This window comes from Spermophilus citellus (assembly GCF_964194105.1).
Source record: "Spermophilus citellus genome assembly, chromosome: 17".
Lineage (NCBI taxonomy): Eukaryota > Metazoa > Chordata > Mammalia > Rodentia > Sciuridae > Spermophilus > Spermophilus citellus.
Genome location: NC_138199.1, coordinates 37,460,925 through 37,473,210, shown reverse-complemented (window position 1 = coordinate 37,473,210; position 12,286 = coordinate 37,460,925). Strand labels below are relative to the sequence as shown.

Here is a 12,286-nt window from a genome sequence, read left to right as displayed (position 1 = left end):
TTTATCAGAAAATAGCATTATTTTTAAAATTACTATTACTTTATTTTTTTGTGGAAGTCATTGTCTTAGCTTAGAGATAAGCTATCCAACTCCATCTGAGATTTTATTTAGCTTAATGTTCTCAATCCTGGCTGCAAAATTAAAATAAGATGCATAAATTTTTTAAAATAGCAATGTCTAGATCCCACCTTGTAGTTTTGTTAAACTGTTCTTGGGCCCAAGTATTGATTTTATTGATTTATTTATGATGTATGCAGTGTTGGGGATTGAAGCCAGAGCATGTGCATGTAGATAAGTTTTCTACCACAGCCTCATTCCCAGCCTTTTTATTTTTGAGAAAAGGTCTCACACTAAGTTGCCCTGGCTGCCTTGAACTTGTGTTCCTCTTGCCTCAGCCTCCCAAGAAGCTGGGATTCCAGGTGTGCACCACTGTATCTAGATAATAGTTTTTTTTTTTTTTTTTTTTTTTTTTTTTTGTGGGGTAGGGTACTGGAGAATGAAACCAGGGGTGCTTAAGCACTGAACCACATCCCCAGCCTTATTTTGTATTTTATTTGGAGACAAGGTCTCACTGAGTTACTTAGGGCTTCACCATGGTGCTGAGGCTGGCTTTGAACCCACATCCTCCTGCCTCAGCCTCCCAAGCTGCTGGGATTACAGGCATGTGCCACCATGCTCAGCAATAGTATTTCTTCTTCTTCTTCTTCTTTTTTTTTTTTTTTAATATTACTAATGCGGGACTAATTACCTAGAGTTGGAAACCATGAAGAAGTTAGGAGCCACCAGGTAATACTTCCTTAGCTGCATACCTCTGATCTCTATGAGAGGGGTTCTGTAAGAAACAGCAGCAACTATCTAGAGGCCTGGATGATAGCTGTTATGGTTTAAACATGTTAAATGCTCATGTGTTAAAGGCTCAGTCAGTCACCAGTTGCAAGTGACTGAATCTTTAGAAGGTGGAGCCTACTGGAAGTAAGTCAAGATAATTGGGGATGTGTCCTATAAGGGGATAATGGGACTTCGCTCCCTTTCTGTTTCTATTTTCCAACTGCTATGAGATAAGCAGCCTCCTCCACTACATTCTCCTGCCACCACACGTTCCCCTTTACCAGAGGCCCAAAGCAATGGAGCCAAGCAATTGTGGACTGAAACCTCTGAAATTGTGAGCCAAAAAAATTCCTCCTTATAAGTTGATTACCTCATGTATTTTGAGTTTACAACAATGGAAGACTGAGTAACATAACACATTTCTCTGAAGTGATCACTGAGCTAACCTAAATGCCCTTTGCTAAACCACCACAAAATTTTAACAATGGCCATATTTTTTATTATTTATTTATTTAGGTACCAGGGTTTGAATCTGGGGCATTTAACCACTAAGACACATCTCCAGCCTTTTTTTTTTTTTTTTGTATTTTATTTTGAGACAGGGTCTTGCTAAGTTGCTCAGGACCTCTCCAAGTTGCCAAGGATGGCTATGAACTTGTGATCCTCCTGCCTCAGCCTCCCGAGCCAGGGACTTTACCATTGAGTTACATTTCTAGCCTTATTTATTTATTTATTTATTTGCTGAGTTGCTCTGGACCTTGCTGAGCTGCTGAGGCCGGCTTGAACTTGTGATCCTCAGGTCTCAGCCTCTGGGGTTACTGGGATTATACAATACCCAGCTGGGGGTCTGAGTCATATTCTGATACAGAGCAACACTATTTTCCCTAGAGGGTAAAGAAAGACTTCAGTAATGTCACAAGTTTCTTGCCCTTCCTCAATTAGTTTAGGGGAGGGAAGGAGCACTCTTTCCAGGAATGAGTTTACTACTGAAGTCAAGAGAAAAAGATGTCTTGAGATTTCCAGTAGCTATGGTTCAAACACCAAGCTCAAGTGGTTCATAGTGGTTACAGGTATTCTCCTTACTATGCTCAAGGTGGTCCAGGGACCAACAGCTTCTCCTGGGAACTTAGAAATACAGATTCCCTGGGCTGGGAATATAGCTCGGTTGGTAGAGAAGTGCTTGCCTTGCATTCAGAAGGCCCTAGGGTACAATCCCCAGCATCACAAACAACAACAACAACAAAGAAATGCAGGTTCCTGGGTCTTGCCTCAGACCAACTAAATCAGTAATCTTTCCTGTACAAGATTATCCAGAAGGTATACACACATACACTCCTTCTCCCTAGTTTTGAGAAGTGCTGCTGTAAGTCAAGAATGTTTTCAAGAAATGTCCTTGTCTGTATAGATTAAGAAACTTTGAAGATTACTTTCCTTTTAAAATTAGATTATTTGCCCAACAACAATAAAAGCAGTTTTAAAGATGGCATAGTCCATTGCTGCCTTAGAAACTTATCTTCCACACAGTCAGTTTCAGGCCTGCTTTGTGACACTCTTATAAAAAGAATCCTATTTCTCTGAGTGAATATGAATTCAATCACACATAATCGAAAGCAAAATATAAGTACTTTTTTTCTTATTTTGATTTCTGGGATAAATTATGTACCAAAAGAAGCTCAAAAAATCCGTACTGTAAAAACTTTCTAGTGCTATAAACCAAGGATACCATTTTAAATCCTCAAGTCAGGAAAAGTTAAAATTTAATTACGTAGCAATGACTACAAAATATTCATAGAAATCCAAATTGAAAAATCATCCTACTTCCCCACACCAAAAATATCCCTTACCAAAAAAAAAAAAAAAAAAAAAAAAAAAAAGGCAGATTAAAAAGAAAAGAAAGAAAGAGAAAATGGAAAACAGCCCATGTGAACTTTGGCTAGTACAAGTCAAGCAAGTTCTAATAGCTTTTCTACTTATAAGAATTCTAACACATAACTGAATATCCATGTAATATATAGAAGTAAACCTCATTGGTTTGGGGATTTGGGAAGAATTAATGCCAAGTCAAATGGAAATAATGTCTCTTTCTTTTTGTCCTGAAAGTGGATCAGGAAATACAAAGTGTAGAATCCTCCATCCCTCAATGTCACTCTTAGTGTCAATGAGTCCACTATGCCATAAACCACCAGAGAAAGTAGTAAGCAAAAGTTGTTAAGACATAAACTTGAGCAGGATACAATATTCAACCTGTGGTTGATGTGTCAAAAAAAAAAACAAAAAACAATAGGAAGAGCTATTTTTAATTTTATAAGGGATTCTTGGGAGTCTCCATGAATATTTAAATATTCATTTGTTCATCTTCTGGTTCTATAAGGAGGCTAAACAGCAATGTGGAATATAGAGGAAACTATTCTGCTTATATAATCAGTCAAGCCCACTTATTAAAGAATATGAAAAGCAAATGCTATATTCACAAGGAAATAAAATAACAGTGATCATTTGTGTCAATATAAGCTGAAGTCTATTGCTTGGCCAGTGTACAGATTCTGGAAGTAGTGACTTTCCATTAGTAAAATGCACAACCCAGAGAAATATGACTATAACCCTATTTCCTCAGACTCTTCTAGTCAAAAAACAATGCCACCTGTACTGGCTGGCATAAACCCCAGATACCATATTGCTCATAAAGTATAAGAGATAATGCTAAGATATGTAGCAGAGAATGAGGTGTTTTGTTAATGTATCTCTGAGAACATAAACTTTTCATAAGTATGGTATTTATCTTCCAGGATGTGGGGAAGCAAATCAATTTATTGGGCATCTTTATAGCCATGGGTTGACAAAGATTTCATTTCAAGTGTTTAGCTAAAAGAAACACTCTAATTCTTTCACAGTTAAGTAACTTGCTTGCAGGGAGCCATGTAATGAGACCAGTTATTTTCCTGGTCTTCTCTCTATAGAGTGAAGGTCACGCTTAATATTTCTCATTCATCTTGTACAGCAACAAAAAAATAATTCTGGTTTCTATTAATGGCACATATTCACAGATACTCTAGACTTTGGAGCCTTTTAGAATCCTGGAAGCTAATTAAATTGGAAGTATAATAAGGAAGAAGAGGTGGGGAAGAAGGGGATAAATAATCAATCAAGCAGTTCTTCCCAACTGTAATACAGGTACCTTTTACATAAAAATGGCTCATGGCTGCCGCAAAACTTTTCAGAATTGGACAAGGCATAAGCCAATAAAAAATTTAAAAGGTAGAGAGACTTGAAAACCTCAAAACAAGATGATCTTTATGAGGCCACTTTAATGCTATTCAGGTCAAAAGAAGTATTTATACAGGGTCAATCCAGAGTTAAGAAGCAGGAACAATAATATACTCCAGAAAGGATATTAAGATTGCTGAATAACAAGATTCTATTTAGGGGCAAGATAATGGAATAATCCTGTAAACTTGCAGACATGCCTAGTACCAATGATGAACAATATTGTAATTAACCTAAAGACAAATAATCCTGTCCTTTATCAAAGGACATTACTGCTCATTATGGAAAGGTCTAGTTCTAAAAAGCTGAGTAAAAATAAAAAGTTCTAGCATAATAAGAACTAAAAATAACCAAAGAATGGGAGAAGAGAGATACTTACCAGACTATCAAGTCCTCCTCCCAAGAGATCGACTGCTCCCATCTGCATGGAGGACACCTGTGGCACATTGACTGGGGGACCAAGGTCAAGATTTAAAAGATCCCCTAGAAGGTCTCCTTGAGAAGGAATAACCTGAGGCTGTTCCAGGTTAGTCGCAGTGGTGGTGCCAACAGGACTGTCACCTGCGTCAGTGCTGCAGTTACATATATACAGAGAAAAGAGAAAAATCAGTTTCATATAGGACATAACAAGGCAGCAAGGGAATATCAGATTTATAACTATAAAACATTTTAAAATTCAATTAGAGGGCTACAGATGTAGCTCAGTGGTAGAGGTCCTAGGTTTGTCACCCCCAGCACCAGAAAAAAGAAATAAAAATTCAATTAAAAAATTGAATTAATTTTTTTTCTTTAAAAAAATATATAAAAGCCTAGGTTAAGTTTTGACACACTTGAACATAGAAGCCAAAGGAGAATGAAAAATCAAAGTGCAGAGAATAAACAACAAAAACTAAGTTAAAGAAAAAGACCAGCGAAGCTCCTGATATTACTGGGGAATCTGGAAGGATGATAAAAATAATAAGATGCTAAGGAATTAAATTTTGTTTTGCCTGTGTTTGGTGTTGGGAATTGAAATCAGGGCCTTGTGCATGCTAAACATGTACTCTACTACTAAGCTAAATGGATAGGCCCAAGACCCTCAGTTCTTAATTCCTTTAGTTGTTTCAAGTAAGCAAAATGAGTAGAGAAGTCCAACAGGCAGCTAATGACAAGGGACTGGCAGTGAGAGACAAAAAATCTGGGAAAAATTCATGTATATATCTTAGGTGAAATCACCAGAGTAAGGTGTGGTAATAAGAGCACGAGATCAAGAATCAGAAGACTAAGATCAAGTATTGACTCTACAATTGCAAGTTACACAATTTTGGACAGGTGACAACTTCAAAGTTTCCTCATGGATAAAATTATAACAATATAATCCAAACACAGGGCTTTATTTTAGAGCAAGGATCAAATAAAAATATTATGTAAGTGGTACAGTCTTGTATCAGTAGTAGATATGGTTGGTAGGTAATTTCCCTAAGGGAATACCAAGATAGACATGGAAAAAAGAGTGTTCAGACTGAGCCTTTTGATACAATCAAAATTAATGGTCACAGAAGAGAATGAAATAAACTGAAGATTAAAGAGAAAAATGATCTAAGAAAGATAATTAGAAGGAAATAAGTATCAAGGAAGCCACAGTGAGAAAGGGCCAAATAAAAGAAAGCAAAGGGGGAAGTACTTTCATATACACCTGGCAAGAAATATATGAAATCTTCATAGATTATTCTCTACACATGAAATTATGTCATCTATGATCTATGCCACTTAGGAAAGTAACAAAATAGATGATTTATTTGTAATTCAAAGAAGATGGTAGAATTGGTAGTTATGCACATTTTTTTTCACTGTAATGGAAGTAGGAGTAATATGACAAGAAAAAGTGAGTTAGAGGACAGAAGTAAATGATCCTGTAGATTCATAATAAATATTAAAGAACATGATAAATCATTAGTATACATTCTTATTAAAGGGAAAATACAAGAAAATTAATAGTGTTTCCCATTGTGAACTTAAATTGCACCAGAGCAATATTTTTAAAAAGTGAGGATTTTTCTAAGTTAGACAAGTTATTTACCACCTCACCTCCATAGAGCAGCCGGTATAATATGTGAGCATATTAAGAGAACATGTCTCCTTCTCCCAAGTTACTTTAAAAGATAGTGAAATAAGCATTTTTAAACCCTTTATAAGAGGTAGAAAAGCTTTTAAGTGCAGCTTTATTTCATATCAAAGTGTATACGTATTAACATTATACTGCAGAAGAGAGCTAAGTAATGTGTCACTTGCAGCAAAGCATCATCCTCATTCATATGAAAAGGTATTTTTCCTATATTTGTATATCCTTTAAAAACAAAAAGCAGGAATGATTATTAATCAGATAATGATATTATGTATGAATTTGTGTTTCTTTTAGATAGTTTACAAAATAATTCTTTCCTTGTGTTCAGAAAGAGTTGTTTCTGTTTGTTGATTTGCTTCATTTCCTCCTCCTATTTATGGGTCAAAAGTTATGAGAAGGCTAGATTAAATGGCATATAAATACAGTTACATAGGCAAGTTAAAATAGAAAATCCACATCTATATAAAAACTTGAAGCACAGGCCAGGAGAAATATTAGGATAGAATACTAAAGATACTAAAAATACACAGTCATATTTAGAGAATATTGCACATGCTTGCCTACAAGAAGAAATACCCTAATCTGTTCTAAGGACTAATCTTCATGAATCCACACATCTCCTTTGGGTTAAAAACATAGCACTATGATCTTTAAAACCAAAGACTCAATTCAACTAACAGCAAAGACTAAAGTTATATTTTTTTTTAATTATCACTTTCTTGAGTGTTGCCACTTTCTTTTTCTTTTTTTCTGTGCCAACAGTCTGGTAAGACAGAGGTCAAAATGCTGACTTACACTAATTTGTAAAGAAATAAATTCTATGCTTTTGGTGACTCATGAACTACTTAAATAGCAACACACATTAAACAATGGTATAACATGTTCATTAATGGAAACCCAGTTATTCTAACTACTCTGGGAGCAAAATTATCTTTTTTTGGTGTGTGAATTGAACCTGGAGCTTTACACATAGGCAAGCACTCTAGCATTGAACTACATCCTCAGTCCTTTTGGGAGCAAATTCTACTTAGTTTTAAGATTTATTATGATTGATAAAGAAATTAGATTCTGAAGTTTATAAAATCTCATTATAAGGACTAAAAAGTATTTCCCCTCCTTAATTAAAATTTTAAGGTAGCTACAAAACACGAGCTCCATGTTACCTGAAAGCCTATTCATAACAATTTCCTGATGATCAACTTAATATGGCAAAAAAGGGGCACAACTAACTAAAAAAAAACTATGTCCAATTAAAACTATATAAAATTTGGGCTGTTTATATAAGATAATTCTGTAAATACTATTTTATAGTAGGTTTACAGTATAAGAGAAGCAGTATCTACAACTTTATCGATCAGCCTCAACCAAAGCTACAGTAAGAGATAGAGATAGCTAATGTATGAAGAGGCATTTTGCTAAGTTTTCAACTCTGGGAATATTTCTAGCCTCATCTTACTGAAGACTCAGGCAATTTTCAGACTTCATCAATTTAGAAGGACTTCTCCACCATAATCTTCTAAATATTATTATACACCTAGATTGGAATACAGAGGGACTTCCTAGGGCAGTATAGTAGCAGGTTTGAAAAATGCATAGCAAGTTCTTATCTAGGCTATAAAAGCAAGAGGAAGAGCAGTCTGTCTAAATAAGACACTTCTCACTCATATTTGGTTCACCTACTTACCTTCCATGATGAATTGGCAAGTGCTTGCGATGGATCCCATGACTCCCTTCCACAAAAGCATTGGGAGGCTTATGGTACACAGAGGCCAAAGAACCAATGTGGCAGATTAGTTCATCCAGCAGAGTTGGCTCAATAAGGTCCGTTTCCTCAGAGATCAGTGGCTTCTCAGACAAGACTACTTCTTTGGCTGTCACAGGATCAGTTGAGAGAAGGCGCCAATAAATATAGCCCCGATCTCGAAGGTCAGGATTATCAGAATCCTAATTAAAAGGCAAGTACAAAAAGGTTTATATGGAACTGTTCATATAGAAACCCAAACTGCTGGATTATCAAGGCAGGCTGTAGTGATTTATGCAAACTAGCTATTAAGGAGGTGTTCCACTGAGACTCAGTATTAATTTTTACAGTCATAATCCTATAATTTCTAATGTTTCAAGAAATTTAAATATAATTTGAAATGGGTTAATCCTAAAGTTCGAATCTGAAGGGAAACTGGGAAGAAGAAAACAAAGTTTAATCTGGTAAAACTGAACTGGTTGAGATGGCCTTGAGACAATAACTTTTAGGTATTTTCTTAAAAACCACTATAAATACTAGCAGGACTATTCATAACACACAACTTACATATATTTCACCCAAATATTCTTTCTTCACTTAAATATGTATAAACTTCTCCTTTGCAGACATTGGCAAGTAATAGAAATGAAATACCACACATAGTACCTGACTTTAAGGAACTCACAGAAAAACTATTAATATAGTGTGAAAGGTACTATTATCAAAATAATCAAAACAACATTAAAGACAGCATGTAGTACTAAGGGCTTTCAAAAGGGATGGCACTTGAATTTAATGGTTTTTCATTGTTATAGCAGTTTTAAAATAATTTTATATTTATGCTCATGGCTAAAAAATTTACCAACTCCATACTACAATTTAGAATTGTATAATATAAAAAAGAAACCTCCCCCAATTATCCAAACTTCTCCCTCAATTTCCTATTCCCCAGATAGCCTTAATTAGTAATAATGCTATATATTTTTCCAGACAGCTCACCCACACACATTTATTTTATAATAACCATTTCATATTTTATAAGGTTCTGTAAGTTGCTCTCTGTATTGACACATAGAAGTGCAGTTTCCTACTGTATATATATCTATGCATCATTTTGACTAATTCCCTATTGATGGACATTTAAATTGTTGTCCCTTTCTCCTCTGCCTTCTTACTTTATTTGCACTGTTATGATCACTACAAAGTAGCAATAAATATCCAGGTATCTACCTCTTAGGGTATGTCCATATAGCAGCAATATGAAATTGTTCAAATGGCATATTATTAAAAACAACAATAAATCAGTTTCATTTCTGCATTTAAAACTCACACATATAAATTTCTTTAAAAAAGGTCAATATGAGGGATTCCACATGAGTTCTAAGTGAGCAGATAAATTGATTCATGATTTAGCTACTTAAGGACACTTGTCAATATGAACAACCACTCTGATGGGTGTTTTCCCCCTCCTCCATCACATAGAGGATTTTTGGTTACTATTAAAATCTGAATTTGAAAAGATTCTTGGGTTGTAGGCTCATATACATCATCTCATTTGACTTTAGCACTCTTCTCAGCCCCAGCAGTCTTTCCATGAAGTTCCTTGAGTTTTCCTAGCACAAACAGACTACAGCATTTTTACTTTTTCAAACCATGATGAGGCTAAACAGATCGGCAGGCTTTTTTAAATGTTTTTTTTTTCCAATGTTGTCTAGAATTAATTTATTCATTACTTTTTTTTTTTTTTTTAAACTTGTCTACAGCTCTTGGGTCATGACTTCCATCATCACCTTCTTGATTTGGTAGAAAAGTGGTGCAGAGTGTCTGTCTTCCATATTTGATTGCTACAGTTTTTTTTTCTTAATAAAACACACACAGAACAAAGCAAATAACTATCAGTAGTCTTCACATCAACATGAACTTCAATTCTTTTATGCCATGTTTTGAACATGAAAGACATCTGTCACAGTATGATCCATGCCATGAAAGTAAGGCACTTTTTACCCTGAACACCCTTAGTAATTAGTACTTAATAATCAATAAATGGGCCAAGGAACTGAACAGACACTTCTCAGAATATACATTCGATCAACAAATATATGAAAAAATGTTCAACATCTCTAGTAATTAGAGAAATGCAAATCAAAACTACTCTAAGATTTCATCTCACTCCAGCCAGAATGGCAGTTATTAAGAATACAAACACAATAAGTGTTGGAGAGGATGTGGGGAAAAAGGCACACTCATATATTGCTGGTGGGATTGCAAACTGGTGCAGCCAATACGGAAAGCAGTATGGAGAATCCTTGGAAAACTGAGAATGGAACCACCATTTTTTTTTTTTTTAAGAGAGAGTGAGAGAGGAGAGAGAGTGAGAGAGAGAGATTTTTAATATTTATTTTTTAGTTTTTGGTGGACACAACATCTTTCTTTGTATGTGGTGCTTAGGATCGAACCCGGGCCACACGCGTGCCAGGCGAGCTTGCTACAGCTTGAGCCACATCCCCAGCCCTGGAATCACTATTTGACCCAGCTATCCCACTCTTCGGTCTATACCCAAAGAACATAAAAACAGCATACTACGGGGACATAGCCACATCGATGTTTATAGCAACACAATTCACAATAGCTAAACTGTGGAGCCAACCTAGATGCCCTTCAGTAGATGAATGGATAAAGAAAATGTGGTATATATATATACACAATAGAATATTATTCAGCATTAAAAGAGAATAAAATCATGTCATTTGCAGGTAAATGGATGGAGTTGGAGAATATAATGCTAAGTGAAATTAGCCAATCCCCAAAATCAAATGTTTTCTTTGATTTAAAGATGCTGATTTATAATGTGGTTGGAGGGGGCATGGGAGGATTAGATGAACTCTAGATAGGGCAAAGGGGAAAAGGAGAGGGAGAGGAAGGGAGGGGGCATGGGGATAGAAAACATGGTGGAATGAGATGGATATCATTACACTAAGTACATGCATAAAGACACGAATGATGTGACTCTACTTTGGGTACAAGCAGAGATATGAAAAATTATGCTCTATATGTGTAATATGAATCGTAATGCATTCTGCTGTCATATAGAATTAAAATTTTTAACATTTTTTTTTTAAATTTTTTACTATTTTTTTTTTTTAGTTTTCGGCAGACACAACATCTTTGTTTGTATGTGGTGCTGAGGATCGAACCCGGGCCGCACGCATGCCAGGCGAGCACGCTACCGCTTGAGCCATATCCCCAGCCCCTAGAATTAAAATTTTTAAAAATGAAGAAAAAAATGCACACAGAACAAAGCAAATAACTATCAGTAGTCTTCACATCAACATGAACTTCAATTCTTTTATGCCATTTTTTGAAAATGTAAAGATATTAAAGTCACAGTACGATCCATGCCATGAAAGTCAGGCACTTTTTACCCTGAACATCTTTAGTAATTAGCTGAAATTTTCTAAATGCAATTTCATCCTGAAGATGAACAAGGTTTCATTCAAACACATGACTCTTTAGGCCAGGAAATGTAACTTTGGTTCTTGAGTCTTTGTGATTAGTGTTTTCCCAGTATTTCTTATACTAAACATAGCAAACAGGTGCTTTCATATCACAACAATCTATCTTAGAAAATGATAAATCACTTTCTTCTTGGTTCCTGTTTGCTGCCTTGTGTAAGGTACTTGTTCTTGACCAACTTTCATGGTGCTGTACGGAATCTCAAAAAGATCCCTGGTGGTTTTGACTACACAGTTTCAAATTATTTTTCTCAGTTGTATATGGTTTAATTTGTACTCAGAATGAGTGTTAAAAACAAAAAAACAAAGAACATTGTGATACAGAAAATTAATAAAGCATTAAAATGGCAAATTTTATCTCAAGAAAATCTATCACATTCATAAGTTGCATTATTCTAACAGAAATGTTTATCATATGTAAAGGAAAAAAGTATATATAGGTCATATCAAAATTTCTCTAATATTTGAAATGCCAGGGTTAAAGAATAGGAAAGAATGATGCAATTAATTAATTAATTTTATTATATTTTAATTTTTTTAGGAATAATTTGCTCTTGAGGAAGTATTTATAAATAATAACCTGAAACTTCCTCACTTAGACCTCTATGTGGAAAGAAAATTTGAACATTATATGAAAAGAGTGAATTTACTCAATCATATCCTGAAAGAGTAAAGTGGCAGAAATAGAATCTTACCACCCAATTCAAATTAACACAATTCAGTGGATTATACTGTGCTTAAGTTAATACTCACCAGCTATAAATATTAGGTTATTATTTTATAAACTTGAGAAAAATAAACTTTCAGTGGGAAAGGCTTTCATAAATATACTTAATT

General features: G+C 35.0%; 1 protein-coding gene across 5 annotated transcripts in view; it reads right to left on the bottom strand.

The window, feature by feature from the left end:
• The window catches only part of AP2B1 (adaptor related protein complex 2 subunit beta 1), a 120,623-nt gene that overhangs the window by 51,824 nt on the left and 56,513 nt on the right, over positions 1–12,286 (bottom strand). For all 5 annotated transcript variants that reach the window (XM_081270416.1, XM_081270414.1, XM_081270415.1 and 2 more), the window contains exons 13-14: positions 7,881–8,140; positions 4,472–4,664 (exon numbers count right to left, since the gene is read on the bottom strand). In XM_081270416.1, coding sequence (XP_081126542.1) covers positions 4,472–4,664; positions 7,881–8,140 — 453 coding nt within the window. The remainder of the gene's footprint in view (positions 1–4,471; positions 4,665–7,880; positions 8,141–12,286) is intronic.